Source organism: Capra hircus, chromosome 8, assembly GCF_001704415.2.
Source record: "Capra hircus breed San Clemente chromosome 8, ASM170441v1, whole genome shotgun sequence".
NCBI lineage: Eukaryota > Metazoa > Chordata > Mammalia > Artiodactyla > Bovidae > Capra > Capra hircus.
The window spans coordinates 78,992,118-79,013,669 of record NC_030815.1 but is presented as its reverse complement, the minus strand read 5'-3'; the positions used below and the strand labels follow the sequence as shown (position 1 = coordinate 79,013,669).

General features: G+C 40.4%; 1 protein-coding gene across 4 annotated transcripts in view; it reads left to right on the top strand.

The window, feature by feature from the left end:
- Positions 1–21,361, top strand: part of GOLM1 (golgi membrane protein 1) — a 58,129-nt gene extending 36,768 nt beyond the window's left edge. For 3 of the 4 annotated variants that reach the window (XM_013966162.2, XM_018052445.1, XM_005684127.3), the window contains exons 6-10: positions 5,354–5,483; positions 10,516–10,675; positions 11,443–11,712; positions 13,300–13,413; positions 18,415–21,361. In XM_013966162.2, the coding sequence (XP_013821616.2) occupies positions 5,354–5,483; positions 10,516–10,675; positions 11,443–11,712; positions 13,300–13,413; positions 18,415–18,491 (751 nt within the window). In that variant the 3' untranslated portion in view covers positions 18,492–21,361. The remainder of the gene's footprint in view (positions 1–5,353; positions 5,484–10,515; positions 10,676–11,442; positions 11,713–13,299; positions 13,414–18,414) is intronic. The other variant, XM_018052447.1, reaches the window with a different exon arrangement.

Sequence of the window (21,552 nt, the reverse complement as noted above, 5' to 3'; positions counted from 1 at the left end):
CCCTGTGTGGTACAATATATACCTATTTATACCCAATAGTTTATACCTCTCTCTCTCCACTGTGTTTCTCCTAGATTTCCCTTCTGCCTTTCCCTCTCCCCACTGGTAACTAGTTTATATCTATGAGTCTGCTTCTTTTTGTTATATTCAGTAGCCTGTTGTATTTTTTAGATTCAACATAGAAGTGGTATAATACAGTATTTGTCTTTCTCTGACTTATTTCAGTTAGCATAATGCCCTCCAGGTCCATCCATATGCTGAAGACAATAAAATTTCATTTTTTAAAAATTACTGAGTAGTATTTCTGTGTGTGTGCACCCACACATATATGTATCACACTTTTTATCTATTCATCTATTTATGGACTCTTAAGTTGCTTCCATCAGAGAAGGCAATGGCACCCCACTCCAGTACTCTTGCCTGGCAAATCCCATGGATGGAGGAACCTGGTAGGCTGCAGTCTGTGGGGTCGCTAGGAGTCGGACACGACTGAGCGACTTCACTTTCACTTTTCACTTTCATGCATTAGAGAAGGAAATGGCAACCCACTCCAGTGTCTTGCCTGGAGAATCCCGGGGATGGGGGAGCCTGGTGGGCTGCCATCTCTAGGGTCGCACAGAGTCGGATACGACTGAAGCGACTTAGCAGCAGCAGCAGGTTGCTTCCATATCTTGGCAATTGTAAATAATGCTGCTATGAGCATTGGGATACATGTGTCTTTTTGAATTAATGGTTTTGTTTTTTTCTGTAAAATTGGTCATATGGTAGTTCTCTTTTTAGTTTTTTGAGAAACCACCCTACTGTTTTCTGTAGTGGTTGTACCAATTTATATTCTCACCAATAGGGTACTAGTGTTAGTCACTCAGTCATATCTGACTCTTTGTGACCCCGTGGACTGTAGCCCACCAGGCTCCTTGTCCATGGGATTCTCCAGGCAAGAATACTGGAGTGGGTTGCCATTTCCTTCTCCAATAGGGTACAAGGGTTCCCTTTTCTCCACACCCTCACCTACATTGGTTATTTCTGGTTTTCTTATTTGTACAAGTGGGTAGTTCAATTACTTCATAGCTCTGACACTTTGAAATATTCATAAAATAAATTCTAGGCAGGAAGCTGAAGTGATGTCTTGAAATATCTAATTGAGAGTTCAGGCTGAATTAGATTGTATGTCCCAGTAATAACTTTCTGACACCAGTCGGATGTTCTCCAATTCAATTTTTAATTTTTAAAAATAAATTTGGAATTTTTGAACAGCTTTAGATTTATAGTCTTATTGTAGAAACAGTACAGGAAGTTCCTGTACAACCCACACCAGATTCCTGTTGTTCACATTTTGCGTTAGTATGAAGTACCTGTCAGGATTGATTACCCAATATATATGCCTTATTTTTATCTTGAAGTCCATCTCTGCTCAGTGTTTCTTCAGTTTTCCCCTAGTTTTGCCCCCAGGGATGCATTACATTGATCTGTTATATTTCCCTAGGCTTCTCTTGGCTGTGATAGTTTCTCAGGCTTTACTTTTTTTTAACTTTCAAGAATTTATTTGTTTAATTAGGGGTAACCTAACTTTACAAGTGGCATTATTAAATTAGCAAAGTCCACAAGTCTTGTACAACTTAACAAGTTGCATAGTTGTTTTAATCCAAGCTTATATAATTACTTCCTGGATTTACACAATATAAAAGGAGTCTAACATGTCAACATGGAAACTGAGATTCACTTAATAATAAGGCACACAGATCATGGCATGGCTCATTATAGGTTTTTTCTTACATGCCAGGCAGAGAGTGTGGTAATCATGCTGTATTTATCATGCTTCATCAGGCTTTACTTATTTTTTTATGGTCTTGATAGTTTTGAGGAGTGCTGTCCAGGTATTTTGTAGAATGCCCCTCAGTTAGGATGTATCTCATGCTTTTTCTCATGGTGAAACAGGGGCAACCCATTTTTGAGGGGAAGGCCGCAGAGGTGAGATGCCGTTCTCACGGCTTCACATCAGGGGTACGTGCATCAGTATGACTTACCACTGGTGAGCATCTGATTGAGGTTATGTTTATCAGGTTTTTTTCCATTGTAAATTTACTCTGTTTTTTCTCCTTTTATGCTGTAATCTTTGGAAGAAATTCACTATGCTTAAAGATTGGGAAATTATGCTCCACTTCCCTAAGGATGGAGTGTCTGCATGAAGTTGTCTGGAATTTTCCTGCACAGGAGCTGTGACTCTTCTTGTTTGTCTAATGATTGATATCAGTATGGATTAGTGGACGTTTATTTTATACTTTAGGTTATAATCCAATACTAATTTATTTATTTTTCTTAAAATTTTCCAGCTTTGGCCATTGGGAATTTTTTCAGTTAGTTCCTTTATCCAGTTGACATATTTGTGATATTGTGGGTTTGTCTTTCCACCCCTCTTTTAAATTACTTTTTTATAATCTGGCACCAAAAGATGCTTCAGACTCATTTTGCTATATTTCTTGCCCTAGTCCTAGAGTCATCCAGTCAACCATTTCTCCAGGGAGTCCTTGGTCTCTTCATTGGAGAATGGTGTTTCAGAAACTAAGATCTGGGTACTGGTGTGCTTTTTGCAACTGGGCTATCATTGCTACTAGGGCATCTCAGATGATAGAGCAGAGAGATATATGTATGTGTATACTAACTTGTGTTATATATTGGTAAACATTTCTGTTTGTGTCTATATTTAAATTAAACAAATTTGTACTGCTGTCTTCAACTCTAATCCATGTAAATTAACATAATAGTATGTAATTGGTTGTGTTCTTAACCTGGGACACTCTTCAATTATTTTATCAATGTTTTGTAACTCAAAACATTCTGAAGCTCTCAGTGGCAAAGACTGGTCAGTACTTATCCATCCATTTATCTTTTTACCAGAAAAATACTACATTTCTAGTCCCTCCTTGCAGTTGGGTATGGCCAAGTGATTAAATTCTGGCCAGTGGGGAAAGGAAATTGTGGGGTGGGACTTACAGGGAAACTTCTGAATCTGAGGATAGGTCAGTGCACATCCCTTTTCTTTGCCTTTTCTCCTCCTTCCTTCCTGTTGCCTGGGCTTCACACAAGATGGCTGGACTACTTGTAGCCATCCTGGGTCATGGGGGATAGAAGCCACTGCTAGGATTTTAAAACTGAAAGAGAAACCTGAATTTGTAATGACTCCAAGCTGCCATACTAACCCTGATCTACTTTTATGTGAGGAAAATATAACCTGCTATCTTTTGGCCTTTTTGTTTCACCTAGCCAGACCTGAAGCTAACTTACATACTTTTTGAAGGTGCCTGTCTCTTTAAATATTGTTTTTTAACCTAGATATTGTTTTTTTAACCTAGATCATTTTCATCAATGCTTATCTGTTACCCCTCCAAAAAAGACTTCTTAGGAGAGGCTATTTAGAATTGAGTCCTAAGCAATAAGGAGCTGAGAAGGAAGATGAGATAATTTAGGAGAGAAAGAACCTGGCAAGCTCAGAGTGACCTGGGCAGGGCAGATAGTATCATTTAGTGATGGAGGGTAGCAAGTTAATAGTAGTATCTTGAGGACCAGTGTGAAAGTGACTAGTTATGTGGACCTGCTGAGAAGACCTTTTACACAGATCCAATGATGTGAATGTTAGGTCCTTTGTAATTGTCATGTAGGTCCACGAAGCTTTGTCCTTTTTCTTCCCTAAGTCTGTTTCCTCTCTGTGTTTAGATTAGGTGACGTCTGTTGTTGTATCTTCCAGTTCATTGGTTCTTTACCTACTCTGAGTTTTAAAATTTTAATTATTGCATTAAGTTTCCATTTGGTTCTTCTTTATATCTTCTCTTCTTTGCTGAAACTTTCTATTACTTTGATGAAACTATTAAATTTTTCATTTGTTCCAAGCATGTTTTAATCACTCATTGAAACATTCCTAATGAAGTGACTGCTTTAAAATCTTTGTCAGATCATTTCCACTTCTCTGTCATGTTGGTTTGGTATCTGTTGGTTGTCTCTCTTCGTTCAATTTAAGATCTTCCTGGTTCTTGACATGATGAATGATCTTTGACACCTCTAAGCAGTTGGTGGTGAAAGCCTGGCTCTTTACTGACATGACACCACTGTCTGGGGAGAGGGAGGGGAACCTTGTTAGTGTCGGGGCCGGGGGGGGGGGAGGAATGCAGACTTTCCATGTATTCTCCAGGTACACCACTGTGTTGTTCTAAATCCTGAGGTCTCTAACCAGTCTGCCTTCATCACTCCATCCTTCAGAGTCGTCTTCTGTTTGTTGAAAATATAATGTCCAGAGTTCTAGCTGTGCTTAGTGGAGGATTAGTGAAAAATACTTCTATTCTGTCTTCCCCAAACGGAAATCCAGTTCAGTTTTGACACCACCAAGAGTTTAGCACAAACCCCATGTTACGGGGCTCAGTCCCGCAAGACTGCCCCTCCTTTGGATGCTGGCCGTAGTTCTTGTGGCCCCAGGCCACATGTACTTTTTGCCTGGCTAACTACAGATTCAGGGCTTCCCACAACCCCCTCAGGATCAATAACTGGCTAGAGCTCAGGAAAGCTCTGTGTTTACAATTGCAGTTTTATTATAAAGGATACAACTTAGCAAGCACTGAGTGGTAGGGACTCATGAGGCAAGGCCTAGGGTGGAAGTAGGGGTTAGGCAGGAGCTTCTGTTACAGTCGGGTTGCCTCCTTACTGGTTCACAGAGATGTTCACCAAATGGGAAGCTTGCCAAGCCTTATCATCTAGGGTGCTTATCTGAGGTTTTATTACATAGGCATGACTGGTTGAATGGCCATATGATTGAACTCAATCTCCAGTCTCTCCCTCCATCCTAGAAAATGGGGCTGTAAGCTCCAGCCCTCTCATTATACAGTTGGCTCCCGTGGCCACCAGCCCCCATCCTGAAGCTGTGTAGGCTCCTCTCAGTAAGTCAGCTCCTTAGCATAAATTCAGGTATGGTGTGCAGAGGCTCATGTATCGCAGAAGACACTATTACTCAGGAAATTCCAAGGGTTGCAGGAGCTCTGTGCCGATAGTTGGGGACAAAGATCACATGTTTTTTATTATGCCACAGATTATATTAAAAAGACTTTTTTTTTAACCAGTTAGGTTCATTTATTTTAGAACAATATGACATATTTTTTGGAAGTTTCAGTTGACTCCAGTTTTCATGTCATTTAATAACTGAAACATACTGTTGCTCTGCCTCAGTGTCTTTTTCAGATGAAGTGCAGGAAGCAAGAAAGAGATGAGCTGTGTCTGTCTGGGAATTGGATTTCACCGTCACAGCAGGGCCAAACTTAAATAGTGTCTCTGAACAGCTGTCCTTTTCTTTTGCTTTCTTCCGCCTTCACAGGAACCAGTGCATCAGTCAGATGAAAGAGGTGAAGGAGCAGTGTGAAGAGAGAATAGAAGAAGTCACCAGGAAGGGAAATGAGGCCATACCTTCGCGTGATCTAAATGAACAGAAGGACCAAAGCCAGCAGGTAATCCTGGGCTTTTTCTGCCAGGAATCTTCCAGAGGTCTTCCTGCCCTCTCTTCAGGCATCCTGTTCCTTTATCTGCTGTCTAGTTGGCTCTGGTCCCCTGAGACACAACAGCCTGGTCCCAGGGCGTAGGGTCTCTGACTGAGTATGCTGTTGTCCAGGCTGTATGGAGATTGCTTCATTTAAAGCTCACAGCCACCCTGGGAGAGGGTTGTTTTTGTTTTCCTGTTTTGAGGGCGCTGAGGCCCATGGAGATGGTCAAATACTGTCCCAAGGTCAGCGCACCTGGTCAGTGATGGAGCTGATCCGAGCCATGCTGTCAGGCTGCCTCCTGTGTAAGCACAGCCTATGGAAGTGCTGCTCAAAGCCTTCTGGGGGATCTTTGTTTTAAATGTAGCCATTTTATTGAGATATATTTCACCTACCATAGAGTCACCTATGTAATATTTACAGTTCAGTGGTTTTAGTATATTCACAAATGGGAAGTCATCATCATCACACTGTGATGGAGTCATCATCACAGTCAATTTTAGAACCTTTTCATAACGCCCAAAAGAAATCCTATATCCATTAGCTCACTCCCCTTTTACTTCCAGTTCCTGGAGGCTTAGATGAGCTGTGATCTATTTTCTGTCTTATAGATTTGCCTTATCTGGACATTTATATATGACATTTATTTATGATGGACAATAACGTTTATCAGTTACTTTCATATAGCTTTCAGGATTCATCCGTGTTGTAGCATGTATGAGTACTTACTTTATATGGCTGAATAATATTCCATTGTATGACTGTACTGTGTTTTGTTTATTTATTTGTCAGTTGATGGGCATTTGGGTTAGTTCACTCTTTGGCTACTGTGAATAATGTTGCTGTGAATGCCCATGCACACATTTTTGTGTGAACATAGGCTTTCGTTACTTTTAGGTATATACCCCGAGTGAAATTGTTGGATCGTGTGGTAACTCTCCGCAGTGTATTGAGAAACTGCCATACTGTTTCAGAAAGTGATCATGCCCTTCTACATTCCTACCAACAGTGTATGCTGCTGCTGCTAAGTCGCTTCAGTCGTGTCCGACTCTGTGCGACCCCAGAGACAGCAGCTCACCAAGCTCCCCCGTCCCTGGATTCTCCAGGCAAGAACATTGGAGTGGGTTGCCATTGCCTTCTCCAGTGCATGAAAGTGAAAAGTGAAAGTGAAGCCTCTCAGTTGTATCCGACTCTTAGCAACCCCATGGAGGGTACCAGTTTTTCCACATCCTTGCCAGCTCTTGTTGTTACCTTTGTCTTTTTCATTATAACCATTTTAGTAGGTGTGCAGTGCTATCTCACTGTGGCTTTGACTTGCATTTCTCAATAGTTGATGATATTGAGTATCTTTTCATTATGCTTTGTTGGCTGTTTGTAATTTCTCTTTGGAGAAATTGTAAATTGTATCCTTTGTCCATTTTGAAATTGAGTTATTTTTATTATTGAGTTGTTAGAGTTCTTTATCTATTCATACAGAGATATTAGGTGATGATTTGCCAATATTTTTCCCCATTCTGTGAGTCATCATTTCGCTTTCTTGATGGTGTTCATTGCAGTAGAGAAGTTACTAATTTTAAGTCTAGTTTATCTATTTCTTTTGCTGTTTGTTCTCTGGGTGTCATATCTAAAACTGCTTTGCCTAACCTAGCATCATGAAGAGTTATTCCTGCTTTTCCTCCTGAGACTTGTAAAGTTCTTAGCATTTAGTTCTTCTGTTTAGTCCTGTGATTCATATTGAGTTAATTTTGCATATGATGTGAGGTAGTGGTTCAACTTTATTATTTTGCATGTGGATATCCAGTTGTCTCAACACCATTTGTTGGGGAAAAAAAAACACACCAAAAAACAATTCTTTTCCCCACTGAGTTGCCTTGGCATCCTTGTCAGAAAAATCAGTTTACTGTAAAGATGAGGGTCTGTTTTTGGACTCTCCGTCTGTTCCTTTGATCTCTTTTTCTATCCTTATGTCCACACTACATAGTCTGGATTACTATATTTTTGTAATAAACTTTGAAATCAGCAGCTTTGACTGCTCCAACTTTGTTCTTTTTCAAGATTTTTTTGGCTGTTCTGCACTGGATGACTTTTTATGTGAATTTTTGGATCTGCTTGTCAGTGTCTTCAAGCCAGGTGGGATTTGGACAGAGATTATAGTCTGTAAGTCCCTTTGGGAAGTGTTGCCATTTTAACATCCTGTCTTCTGATGTGTGAATGTGGGATTTCTTTTCATTTCTTCAGGTCCTTTAAAAATCTTTTCAATTATGTTTTGTAGTTTTCAGAATTCTTACACTTCTTTTGTTCAATTTATTTCTAAGTATTTTTGATGCTGTTATAAATGGAATTGTTTTCTTAATGTCATTTTCAACTGTTTATTGCTAGTGTGTGGATAATTCATTTTTTATATTGATCTTGTATCTATCAGCCTTTCTGAACTTGTTTATTAGTTCAAGTAGTATTTTTTGGTGATTCCTTAGGATTTTCTGAATACAAGATTATGTCATCTAAAAATAGAGGTAGTTTTGCATCTTCTTTTCCAATCTGGATGTTTCTTTTTGTCACCTAATAGCCCTAGCTAGCGGAGAAGGCAATGGCACCCCACTCCAGTACTCTTGCCTGGAAAATCCCATGGACGGAGGAGCCTGGTGGGCTGCAGTCCATGGGATCGCTAAGAGTTGGACACGACTGAGCAACTTCACTTTCACTTTTTACTTTCATGCATTGGAGAAGGAAATGGCAACCCACTCCAGTGTTCTTGCCTGGAGAATCCCAGGGACGGGGGAGCCTGGTGGGCTGCCGTCTATGGGGTTGCACAGAGTTGGACATGACTGAAGTGACTTAGCAGCAGCAGCCCTAGCTAGAACCTCCAGTATAATGTTAAATGTAAGTGGTGAGGATAGACATCCTTGTCTTCTTTTTGATCATAGGGGGAAAGCTTTTAACTCTTTCACTCTTAAGTCTGGTGTTAGCTGTGTAAGCATACCACATTTTACTGTGCTTCACAGATGTTTGTGTTTTTTACATATTGAAGGATTGTGGCAACCATGTGTTGAGCAGATATATTGGCTTCATTTTTTTCCAACAGCATTTGCTCACTTCCTGTCTCTGTCACTTTTTGGTAATTCTTAAAATATTTCAGACTTTTTCATTATTATTATATTTGTTATAGGAATCTATGATCAGGGGTCTTGATGTTACTCTTGTAATTTTTGGTATTTTTAGAAAGTAAAAGTATTTTTTAGTTAAGGTAGTACAGTTTTTGAACATGGTGCTGTATCCCTGATAGACTACAGAATAGTGTAAACATAGCTTTCATATGTACTGGGATACCAGGAAATTGGTGTGACTCACTTTATTGTGATATTTGCCTCACTGAACCTGTGATATATTCATGGTATGCCTATGTATTTTTCATAGATGCACATTATCAAGTTGAGGAAGCTCCCCTCTATTCATAATTTTTTGAGTGTTTTTATGAAGAAAAGCTGTTGAATTTTGCCAGTGTTTTTTCTGCATCTACTAGGATGATTGTGTTTTTTATCCTTTACACTGTTGACATAGTATTATATTAATTGACTTTTGATGTTAAACCTTGGCATTGATGGGGAAAATCCTACTTGGCCATGGTGTATAATCCTTTTGTGTGTCACATGATTTAATTTACTATTATTTTGTTGATGATTTGGGGGTCTTTGTTCATATTAGGTCTATAGTTTTATTTTCTTGTAATGTCTTGTCAGGCTTAGGTATCAGGGTCATTATTGGGCTCATAGAATGAGTTGGGGAGTATTCCTTTCTATTCTGTTTTTGGAAGAGTTTGGGAAGATTTAGTATTAAATGCTTGGTAGAATTTACCACGGGAGCCATTTGAAACTGGGCTTTTTTAGGGGGAAAATTGTAAATTAGTACTTCAGTCTCTTGTTACAATCTGCTCAGATTTTCTACTTCTTCTTGAATGAGTTTTGGTAGTATGTGTCTTCCTAGGAACTTGTCTGTTTTAGCTAAGTTATCAAACTTGTTGGCAAACAGTTCCTGGTATTTCCTTATAATACAATTTTTTAATTTGTGTAAGGGTTGGTAGTGTTATCCTCTTTTTGATGTTAGTAATTTGAAATTATTTTTAATTAATCTAGCTAAAGCTTGTCAAATTTGTTCATCTTTCAAGAACTAACTTTTGGTTTTGTTCATTTTCTTTGTTGTTTTTCTTTTACGTATGTCATTAATTCCTGTTCTAATCTTTACTATATCCTTCCTTGCTTTAGGTTTAGTTTTTTCTTCTTTTTTCAAATGTCTTAAGGTGGGAGATTAGGTTATTGATTTGAGATCTGTCTTTTTTCTTGAGATAGGCCTGAAAATTTCCCTTTAAGCACTGCTTTAGTTGCCTTCCAGAAGTTTGGTGTGTTGTGTTTTCATTTTAATTTTTCTCAAGGTATTTTCTAGTTTTCCTTGTGATTTCTTTGACCCACTGGTTATTTAGGAGTGTGTTGTCGAGTTTCCAAATATTTGTGAATTTCTCAAAAAACTTCATTCTGTTGCTGATTTATAATTTCATTCCATTGTGATTGGTGACCGTACATTGTATGAGTTCAGTCATCTAACGTTTGTTGAGGTTCGTTTTGTGGTCTAGCATCTGTCTGTCCTGGAGAGCCGTCCACATGCACTTGAGAAGAATACACATTTGTGTGTGTTTTGCTCTTGTTGGGTTGGGTCTCTATAGATGTCTGCTTGGGTGGTTTGTCATGTTCAAGCCTTCTCTTTCCTTGTTGACCTTCTGCCTATCTGTTAATCCAATATTGAAAGTTTTTTTTCTGGGAGATATGGGCCCAGGCTCAGATCTCTGCTTTATGCCAAGTGGTAGGGCACTACCAGGGTAGGGTATGGCATTAGTCAGGGTTTCCATGTGCTTGTTCATCAGAAGGTTGCAGTGGTCCATTGCATTGCTCAGGGTTGTTGAAGGTTCACGGTCATAGAGCCGCTGCCCTGACCACCTGTGTTCCTGTTTCAGCCCCGAGCCCCCAGTGAGCCCCAGCCCAGGCCGCAGGAGGCAGGCCCACCCCAGGCAGAGGTGCCGGAAGCAAGAGGAAATGTGCCCAGCCACAGTGAGCCCCAGACACCAGCCCCTAGCTCCGAGGTGGCTTTCGATTTGAAGAGACAAGGTGAGAAAGGTAAGTGAAGCTTGCCAGTGACATTCTGTCTTCAGGGCCCTGTGCCAACAAAAACACAGCAGCAACTCCTGCCCCCCAAGTCCATACAGATATGCAGAGCTCACTGCTTGTGGGGAGCCCAGTAGTCAGGCTGCAGGTGGCAGTGAGTTATCTCTCTGGGCACCTGGACTCAAGGCCACAGGGCTTTTATCTGCCTTCCTGACGTCTCACCCTTGTAAACTTCCTCGTTCTTTGGCAGCTTGGTAAAGGAAGGTCTAGGTGTGCCTTTATTGAGGACAGTGGTGGGACTGTTTAGTTAAGGGGACGTGGCTGAGTCCTGGGTGGCTGTCACTGGCTCCCACGTTCTGGGTCCCAAGTAGGGTGATCAGATAAGCCTGGCGATACAGCCTCCTCCACTTGCAGGATGCACTCAATCCAGATGACGTGGTCTGGATTTGTTTTCTACACCATTTCCTCTTTCTTGTGGTTCTGAAGATATACTCCAGGCACAGAGTTGCTTGGAGTCTGCTGCTGTTAAGTTGCTCAGTTTTGTCCAATTCTTTCCAACCCCATGGACTGTTACACAACAGGCTTCTCTGTCTTTCACCATCTCCTGGAGTTTGCTCAAACTCATGTCCATTGAGTCAGTGATGCCATCTGCTAGGCCACGGCATACATGATCAGCTACCCTGTCCATCCACAGTCCTTGGGAAGGCTCTGGGAATTGAGTGGTCTGAGGATTTCTGTTTTGTATGGTGAGGTCACAGCAAACTGTGTCCTATGCACAGAGGAAACCAAGGAAATTCAAGTCGTCAGCGAGGAGGAGCTTCAGAGGGACAGCGTGGCACTACCGAAGGAGCCAGGCCAAGAACAGGCGGTGGAAGGAGACAGACAAGTGGGTGGAAAAGGCAATGGAGAACCTGGAGAGCTGGGCCAAATCCCACAGGTCCCAGCTGCCCTGCTGGCCAGCCAGGAGAATCAAGAGGTGGAGGACCCTGAACGGGACCAGCTCGTCGTCCGCGACGGACAGGAGGAGAGGCAGGATGCCGACGAGGAAGGTGGGTGAGAGGCTCCCTGGACTGCCCACTCCTCTGCATCAGGCACTAGCCCCCGCCATGTCCTTCCTGGTGCAGAACGGATACCCATGAAGATGACCAACCAGCAGAGTGCCATTTGGTAGTTCGTTCTGTTTGTTTGGTTCCATTGTCAGGCAGGAGGCAAGACAGAACGGCCAGGCGCTCCTAGCACTTGGAACTTGTAGAAATCATTTTCACAGAGAGCCTAGAGGGCTTTCCAGGTGGAAGACCTTGGATGGGAACTGAGCATAGAGTCCACATAGGTCTCCTGGCAGGCAGAGCCCACACATTTTCCTTGTCACTCCATCTCCTCTTGCCATGTCACTGGCAGTGCCTGGTGAACCGAAGGAGGAAGGAAGGACAGATGGAAGGATCAGATAGGTGGAGGGTCATGCTTGTTTGAGCGTTGCAGAAAAGTGACGTGGGAATCTCACCTTTCTGGTTTGGTTGACTTCTCTTTTTTAAAGAAAAGTGTGGGAAACTGAGATGAGCAGAATATTCTGGGATGTATCTTGGTCCCTGAAAGACGGAAAACATTTTAATCCTAGATAAGCCAGGGGCGCTTAGAAGACACCTGTGTGCTGAGCCTGATAAAGTGATAGAAGGTGGGGATAGTACTTACTGGCAGAAGTTACCCCGATTTTCTGAAGAGTATGTTCTTACAAGTTTTCTGTTAAATAATTGGGGAGGGAAAAAGAAAAAAATGACACTCTGGGGGGCTGATCAGAGCGGCACTCAAGTTTCAGCTCACTCAGCAGTTGGTCACAGGGTGTAACAGCTGCCAGAAGGCCTGAGCTACTGCGGGGGCCTATGTGTCACACCTTGTTCAAGGTCAGCTATAATGGTCTGATTAGTAGGATAAAGCCACATGGCACACAGCCCTGGGCTTTGTTTCCTCTTCAGGCAGTTAGTGCAGGGATATAGAACTAGAGCTGACTTTTCCAGGCATGCTTTTTAAACAAAAGATCTTGTTTATACTGATATGAAATGTTTACAGTAACCCTCTGAGTATGTCTCTTGATTGCATCCTGTCCTGATCTTTTCTGGTTGCTCTTCTCTCTGGGGATGAACGCAGTGATAAATGAGCTAATTCTGTATGTTTGATGGAAAAATTTTACCCTTTGACTCACAATAGCTACTCCATTTCCTTCTCTCAGGGCAGTGAACCATTTTAAGCAGATACCTCCATTAAGCAGATACCTCCATTAACCAGAAACCTGTTTCCAAACAGTGATGCCTTCCTTTAACGTTGAGTTGATTATCTCTTTAAAAAACTGGAATTTTGTTTGGTGAACTAGTTACCCTGATTCCAGCCTGGAATGAAGCTATTTAGGGCCATATTTTAAATAGATTCAAAGTTGGAGAGGGGCATACATAATTAGAGAAATCCTGCATGGTCTTTGCACTGGGAGCAAGCACATGAGTCCCTGTCATTTCCTGAGAGGAAGCAGAAAGAGCTGATTGTTAAACCAGGGTTGGGATAACCCTAGCACCCAGGCTCTGGTGTTCCCATGGCATTGAGAGAGAAATGATGTAGCTATGTTTTGTGGCTCTGTGCTCATTTTTCAGGGAGAAATCAGCAGAAACTGGGAGCTGATGATGACTACAACATGGATGAGAATGAGGCAGAATCTGAAGCAGACAAGCAGGCAGCCCTTGCAGGGAATGACAAAAGCAGAAATGGTAATTAACAGTGGTGGTGGTGGTTGGGCGGAGGGGGTCACCTTTCGTGTCTGATTTGTGGCCCTTCACTTTTGGTATGACTGTGTACTGAATCCCAACAATAATGCTGTAAGTAATCTCTAATTAGAAGGCTGTTTTCTCCCGAAGTCTTAGAGTGTAGGGGCAGTGGAGAGAGGTGACAGTTTCAGGAGGCCACAACGAGGACCTTTCAGAAAGTCTGCATACATGAACATGAGCATCAGCCCCTCAGGGGTCAGTGCGGATATGCTTCAGTGAAGTTTAGGAATTTCCCTTCAAAGTGGTAGGTCACCGCATGATCATTTCACAGCACTAGTTGAAATGCCGTAATGTGTACACAGGCAAGTTTTTATAGTAGCACTCTGTGTTACTTTGTATTACTGTTATTTTGAACTTTTGAAGAGTCTAGGCCTGTGGGATGCTCAGATTCTGGATTCATCTCCTTGTGATTGGATTCTGGTTGAACTTTTTTTTTTTTTTAAATAGCTGCAGTTATGTTCTTCTAGCCTCACACCAGGAGGCACGGGATGGCAGGCTGATCCTTGGTTAAGGTGGTACCCATGAGGTCTCTCTGCTGCAAAGGTCCACTTTCCCTGTGTAACTAACATGTCTTACAGAGGGGGATGCTGTGCAATGGTTGACTTTGCTGTCCATTGAAAACCGTTGTCTGGATGGTCATTCCACACACTGATCAGCTGTCATTCTTTAAGGACTCCCTCACCCCCAATGTGTATATGTTTACACACACACAGGCACACGTACTCTCTCTCCCTTGTTTTAGTTTCACTGTAGGCTCAAGGTTTCCTTTCTTAAAGTTCATTTTTCCATCAAACTCTTGGTGTTTCTTTCTCAGTTTTTAAGAGTTCTTTATATGCTGGGGTGGTTGGCCTTTATCTGTGATGTTGGTTGCCAATACTACCTAGCAGTTTATCTTGATTTTGATTATGGTTTTTTGCCATGTGAAAGGTTTAAACATTTTTATGTCTTTTTTTGCCTACAGATATGGAGTCACAGTTTTCTCATTTAGAGTTGAATTCACACATTTTTTTTGTTGTTGTTGTTCAGTATACTTTCAGATTTTTCTTCTGGTTTTATGAAGTAAATCAGATTGAGGAAAGCACACAAAACAAACGAGTTGTTAGAAGTTAAACATTTTTTAACTGCACCCTGCCTTCCTGATTCAAGAAACAGAACTTGGCTTCAGGAAGTTCCTTCTTTGTTGCCCTTCCTGTCCTAGCACCTTCCCTCCCTGTACTGAAATACCTGTCCTCACCTTTCCATTCAGCATTTTCTTGAATTTCTTTATGGGTTTATCACCCCAAGTGGGCATCCATGGATGCCATAGTTTAGTCTTGCCCATTTTCTTATATTTGATATGTGTTTGTTTCAATTTACAAGTCTTCTCTCCCTTCCTTCCTTCCATCCATTCATCCAGCCAGCCATTGCTGTTTGACCACAGTCTGGAGAGTGTTGATTGTGTATTTCATGGTTCTGTTCATGGTTTGGTTTAGTGTATTCTTCTTTCCTCCCTATTTCATGCAGATCACCAGCTGATATCTGGAGGTGGTATTTTAATTCAGCCATTCCTATTTCATTTGTTAGTTGAAATATTTTGTAAATAGACAAGTCATGGTATTGTTCATATAGCATAGGCAGAATAAATGCTTCTTTCTCTTTACCAGTTTTCACAATAAGGAATTATTTCCTTTGACTTTTTGAAGGTGACCATTTGAAAATATAAACTTTTAAACCTTTTTGATGGGTTTCATTCAGTTGCATTTATAATCTTTTTTGAAGTTCACATCATCCCACCTTCTTTGGCCAGTGAGGTGTTCCCCACTTCTCTCTGAACCATTGGTTCCTTTGTCTCTTGTCCTGCTTAGCCACTGCTTCACTCCACACAGTGCCTTTTCTCTGTGAGGGGCTTTACCTGAGAAGAACCCAAAGAGGAGTCGCTGCCAGTGTGTTTCATGGGCCTCCACCAGCTCCTTCGTCTTCCATAGGCACACCGTGGTCACCTGCTGTGGGAGTAGCAGAGACTGCCCCTTCCAGCTGCAGCTCTCCCACTGGCCCAGGTGCTTTCTGCTGTAACCTGTTGGTTGGTAGGGTTTCTGTTGTTCTCAGGTCCATCAGAGGCTCCATTGCTTCCCTCTGTTTTCTTTCCAGACACTGCGAGTGTATGGCTTGCTGTCCATGGATTATTTTTGACTGCTTGTATTTTGGGGTCTGCAGGACTCCTGCTCAGCTAGTTTTTCTGTAAATGGTCTCTAGTTTTTGAGTTTTTAAATTTAGTAGTTGCCTTATGTAAGGACTCTGAGAGGTTCAAAAACTATGCCACTTTTTCTGCCATCTTTCCAGAATCTTCTACTTTGATAACTTACACTTACATCTCTTAATTCATTTGACTCACTTTAAATGTTTTCAAGTGTATGGGCATGAGATATGGGTCCAGTTTTCTTTTTCCAAAGGTGTTTGCAGTTGGCTCAACACCATCTCAAATCACCATCTTATAGTCAGTGATTTGAGGTGCTACTATCATCAAACACTGGATTTTCATATGTACTTGGTTCTGATTTTCAGATTTTCTATTTCTGTTCTATTGGTTTCTCTCTTGATTCACAGTGTACCACATTGTTCTAAGTATAGCAGCTTTTTTTTTTTTTCAATCTAGCCAGTCTACTTTCTCTGGAAAATTCAAGCCAACATCCTTTGAGTAATGCTTCTTTCCTTTCTGGCTCCCCCTTGAATTCAGATTAGAAGTGTATTAGATCTTTTCAATCTATTCGTGTCTCGTGTCCTCTTTTTCATATTTTGCATTTCTGCTTCTCTGATCTGTGTTGAGAATAATTTCCTCAGAAATATCTTCCAATTCAAAAATTTTCTTTCACTTATGCCTTCTTTGCTCCGTTTTAATTTCTAAACTTTTTACTTGGCCATTCTTTATGGGTCCTTATTCCTTGCTCATGTTTTCAAACATCCTTTATTTCTCTGTCAACATTATTTCATATGCCTTGTCTTCCAGTTGTAGTATCTGAAAACTTGCAGTGTTTCATTGTTTCTGCAGATTGTCCTCACGGTACCTTGTTTCCTTGTGTGTTTTGTGGTTCTTAACTGTGAGCTACTACTTTCCTTGGAACTTTTATCTGTGGGAAGTCTTTGAGGACTGAGTTACAGAGAGAAGGTTGTTTGCCTCTGCCAGTCTCAAGGAGGGTACTGCAAATTCAAAACTCCTTTAATAAAGTAGGTTGTCACCTTTAGGGTTTTTTGGGATCACATGGAAAAATGAGAGTTTGAATTATACACATGCACGATCATCTTATGTGGTTAAGAATGCTCTAGTCCACACGAGACTTTTCATCGCAGGTTTATTTTCTGTTGCCTTTAAGTCAAGGATGTGAAACTTTAGGGTTCACGTTTATATGGGCATCCCTTTCTTCACTCCCCACCTTGAGGGGGAGCCCTCATGCTTAAGGCCTTTTGAAGCTGTGAGGGGAGCTTGGGGTCTTCAGGCTTCAGCAGAGGTCCTCAGGACAAAAGCTGGCATTGATGCTTATTACCTTCAGTTGTTAATATTTCCACTTCATTTTTGATCTTCCTGTTAGTGTTGTTCATAGGCAATGCATTTCAATGTTTTATTAATTTTTTTTTCACTTTTCATTTTGAAATAATTTAAACAAAACTAGTAAGAAATTCCACAAACCTTCATCCAGGTACCCCAAGTGTTAACATCTTATGTAACCATAGTAGTTATCAAAATGAAGACATTTAATATTCACTTAATGCTATTATCTATAGACATTATTCAGATTTCTTGAATTGTCCAACTAATAACCCCTTTCTGATTTAAGATCTAATCCAGGATCATACATTTATCATCATATCTCTTTAGTGTCTTTTAACCTGGAACCCTGTCTTTATCACTTATAGCACTGATAATTTTTTAAGTGTTTTGGCCAATTGTTTTGTAGAAAGTTGAGTTTGATTCAGCAGTGCATCCTTAAAAAATCTTTCGTATTTTATCCAGCATGTCACTTATTACAATTGGCAAAATTGCTTGGGATTTCTAAAATTTAAAGTCTTAAGTTCAGTTTTAAATTATTTTCATAGACTCTTCAGCTAATTATTTTTAATGCAGAAGATGAACATGTTAGGAGTCAGAAAATTAAGCAAATACAAGTTAGATGTGTGACTGTGCAATGAAGCCTTGGGATCTTTCATCCTTTACACCCAGGTGTTCGTCTAAGTATTTGACCTTGTACCTGCTAAGGCTTTTAAACAAATTGAGGAGGTAAGCGAAGCAGAGAAATGGTTCTGTCAGCTCTTTTAAGGAAGAATTTTAAGTTGAAGAAATGTCATCTTAAAATTATGTCATCAAGATGGTTTCAGACACTGCTTTTCTCCAGGGAAATTAGAAGAAAAAGGCATTAGTTCCAACTTTATTAGAGAACTTAAGACAGTCATTTATTTAATAAAATCATTAAGATGTACAGTAGTTGTAAATGAGGATCTTGGGTTTAGGTTATATTTGTGATGTGTCTTTTTACATCCTTTGGGTGTCATAGGATAAAGAGGGTGGAAGCCACATATCGACATCAGTTCTGTAACGGAAGAGCTTTGGAGTCACCAAAGCTAACCTAAGTTGCAAATGGCTTTTAGGAGGCAGTGTGCTTCCTGCTGGAGGTACAGTAACAGATTCATGCAGCGCCTGAGGGTCATGATCATGTCAAAAATTCTGTGAGTACATTTCATACCATCCGTTTTGTAGAACACCATTTCACTATTTCACAGTTCATGGTACCTTGTTGGCTGTACATATGGACTCTTTTGCTATCTTGTCCTTGATGAGCAATGAAGTTCCACATTATAATGTTACCCTGGGAGATAGTCCTCTCTCTAGACACTTAAGTCAAATGGGACCTGCCTGGGCTGGTTTCTCAAAATGCTTAATACTAGAAAATTTTGTTTTCTTTCTTTCCTTTTTAGTTCTTAACGCTGAAAATCAGAAAGGAGACACAATAAATTTACTTGATCAGCGTGAAAAGAGGAATCACACACTCTGAATCAAACTGGAATCACATTCTTGTGTGTCAGAATCGAACAGAGATCACTACAATAGTCACGAGGGATTGAATACTGTGAAATGTACTAAGTAAAATATCTAAAGATGATTATTGTGGAGTTTTAGTTTGTATTTACAATGTAGGAAAATGAGATTGACTTTGAGACAAGTGTTTTAGAGGTATTTTTGAAGTGTTTATATTGAGGTGTCAAAATTGTTGAAATTTGTTGGCTAATAGGTATTTCATAAGAAGATCAACATCAGAAGTAGAACACAGGTTCTCCTTCAAGTACGGCAACAGCAGGATTCATATTGTGAAGTGTAACGTTTGCTGTGAAGCGGACTCCCATACTCGCAGAGCTCCTTGTCTTCAGGTCCCTCTGGAGTCATTCTCTTCGCCACATGCTGTGCTGAGACAGAAACCAGCCCTGCAGTCGGCACTGAGTGATTTTTGGTTTATTATTCCGTGCTCACTTCTGGTTCTGACAGTCAGTGGCCTAGAGCACTAACTGTTAACATAAACATCACTAGCAACGGTGTTAAACAAGTCTAAACACAGAGGTGTTTTGTGTGAGGATTTTTTAAAAGACTGCTCCTTGTACAATAACCCTTGTCATTAATGTACAAAATACTTTCAAATGACTTGTAATTTGAATACCTGTGATCTGTACTTGCCTTGCTTAGTATGTGTGGGCAAAGCATTACCAAGAAAAGCCACGTGTAGATTAGACTTCTGACACAACAGGGGCCAAAGCAGGGCTGACCTTGGGCATGTGCGGCAGAGAGGGCAGTACCGCACTGTGGGTGGATGTGCTGCAGACACTGCCTACTTCACTGCTAGAAGAAGAGAAGAGAAATTTGATGATGAAGGAGATACACAGCATACAGATGTGGAAAGTTTAGAAAGTAAAAAAAAAAAAATGCAGTAGTTGTCTTTTTCAGTTTACACATGTACCTTGCGGTAAAGGACCATATCACAAACTGATTTAAAAACCAAAATTAATTTGAAAATGACTAATCATAATTTGCTTAATAGTGACATCAGGTTTGAGTTGGTTCTTTACATTGGGAATAAACAGGCTCTTGTCAGACTTCACACTCACATTAGTGACCTTTAGAAAGGCTCCCTACAGGGTTAAGTGGGTGGTGATGCTTATTAAATCAGCATTCTGAGTCACAGGGCTTGAGATGCAGGGGCTTCAGGTCATGTGACATAACCCCCTGGTTAACAGAGAAGAGACTGGGTCCTGGAGGACTTCTGAAGCTTCTCCAGGCCCAGCCAGAGTGCCTGCCTCGCAGCCAGCTGCGGACTCCTGGTGCCCCTGCTGCCACTGAGGGGCAGGGCCTGGTCTCCATTCAGGTTATGATCGCCAACTTGAATGCTGTGTGCTATTTTCTTCCCTAATCATTAAGATTATAGCTTTCCACCCAGAAAAGGCAACTGAAGGGTGTGAAAGTAGCTTTATAAGATACTCATCTAGGTCCTTGTCCAGCCTCCCTCTGTGTCTAAGTCTTAGTCAATCTTAGGGTTGATGTCTTGCATATTAGCCTTTGTTCATCTCATGTTTAATCAGTGTGCCTGGAGTTGCTGGGAAATGAAACTCTGTTCAGGTTTAAAAACTGCTTTCAGTTTTCCCTTCATCTGCTGTTGAAACTGGAATCAGCTTGTAAACTGTGGATTAAGGATGGTCGTTTGCCTTATTAATTAAACCTTTCTGTGGAATGAGATGCCGATATAAATAAAAAATAATCATGATTTAATCTCCCTGTACAGAGGCACCTGAAAGCTGTTTGTTCGGGAGGTGTGTACTTCACGTGTTTCTTCAAGCAGTCATGCTTTATTGCTGTTGGCTTCCCTTGGGATCAACTATTCCAAGGAACAATCTAGAGATGCCACAGCTATTTATTTAAAAAATAAAACCTGTGTAATAAGCATCAAATAGATTATCCAACAACGTGGTCTTTTGGGTTCATCTAAAATCAGCAGCTAGTCCAATTTTTAATAAACTGTTTGATTCACACCCTCCTCTATATTCTCAAATGGTGTGTAGACAAGGAGTGATTATTAATTTGATCTTTTTTCCTGCAGATGAAGATTGCCATAGCAGCTTTGGATTAGATTTCATGAATCATCTAATCATTGCACCTAGCATACCTTTGTGTGATGGAATTTGAAAAAACATTCCCTGTTTAAGTCACTGTGGTGTCATTAAATAACTAGGTTGATAACTGGCAAAATTGTTTTACTTGGTAATTGGTGGTTGTAATTGTAGAAGAGAATTGCAATTTCAGAGTCTTTTAAGGTCCAGGGGGGAACTGGTCTATTCTCATTATGTTTTTTAGCCTAAAAGATTATAAGGTAATCTTTATTAATGATTAATAACAATAATTAATCATTAATAGAAATGGTAATCTTTACTAATGATTGTAGATTAAAGATAGTTTATAGGACACTCAGCCCACTTCTAACACTTGCCTTTGAAATGAGTTTGAAAATATATATAATTTAACTTTCCATTAACTCTGAGTTATACTAATATTTTTTCACATTGTCATCTTAGATTTTGAAATTAGTATTAGAAAGTTGGGGAAATGGCTTATCTTGTGTATTTAAATGTTTGTGTTCTATTTCAGCTCAGAGGGCAACACTTTCTTAAGGGTACTAACTGAGCCACTGTTCTTAACAACTGATTTGTAAGGTTCTGGTAATGTGCACAGTGAAGGATTACTCAAAAGTAGGTAAGAGATGCACTGTGCTTGTTGATGTGCCTGTGAAACTCATCTCTGGGAAGGAGACATGACTTGAAACATTCTCATCTGTAAACTATATATAAACTTAATGACTTTTATAAACCAAGACCTTGAGACAAATACCTGCCTTTTTTTTTTTTTTTAAATCCTTACTCCTTAGAATAAAATTAAATGTTCTAAAGTAAAATAAAAATCCTGCGTTGAGTGACACAGGCTTACACTTCATATCCCTACAGAGATTCTAATATTGTGAGGGGTGCTTGGTAAGTTTGACTAAAGTTCAAATAAAGACTGAGTGATCAGAGATGTAG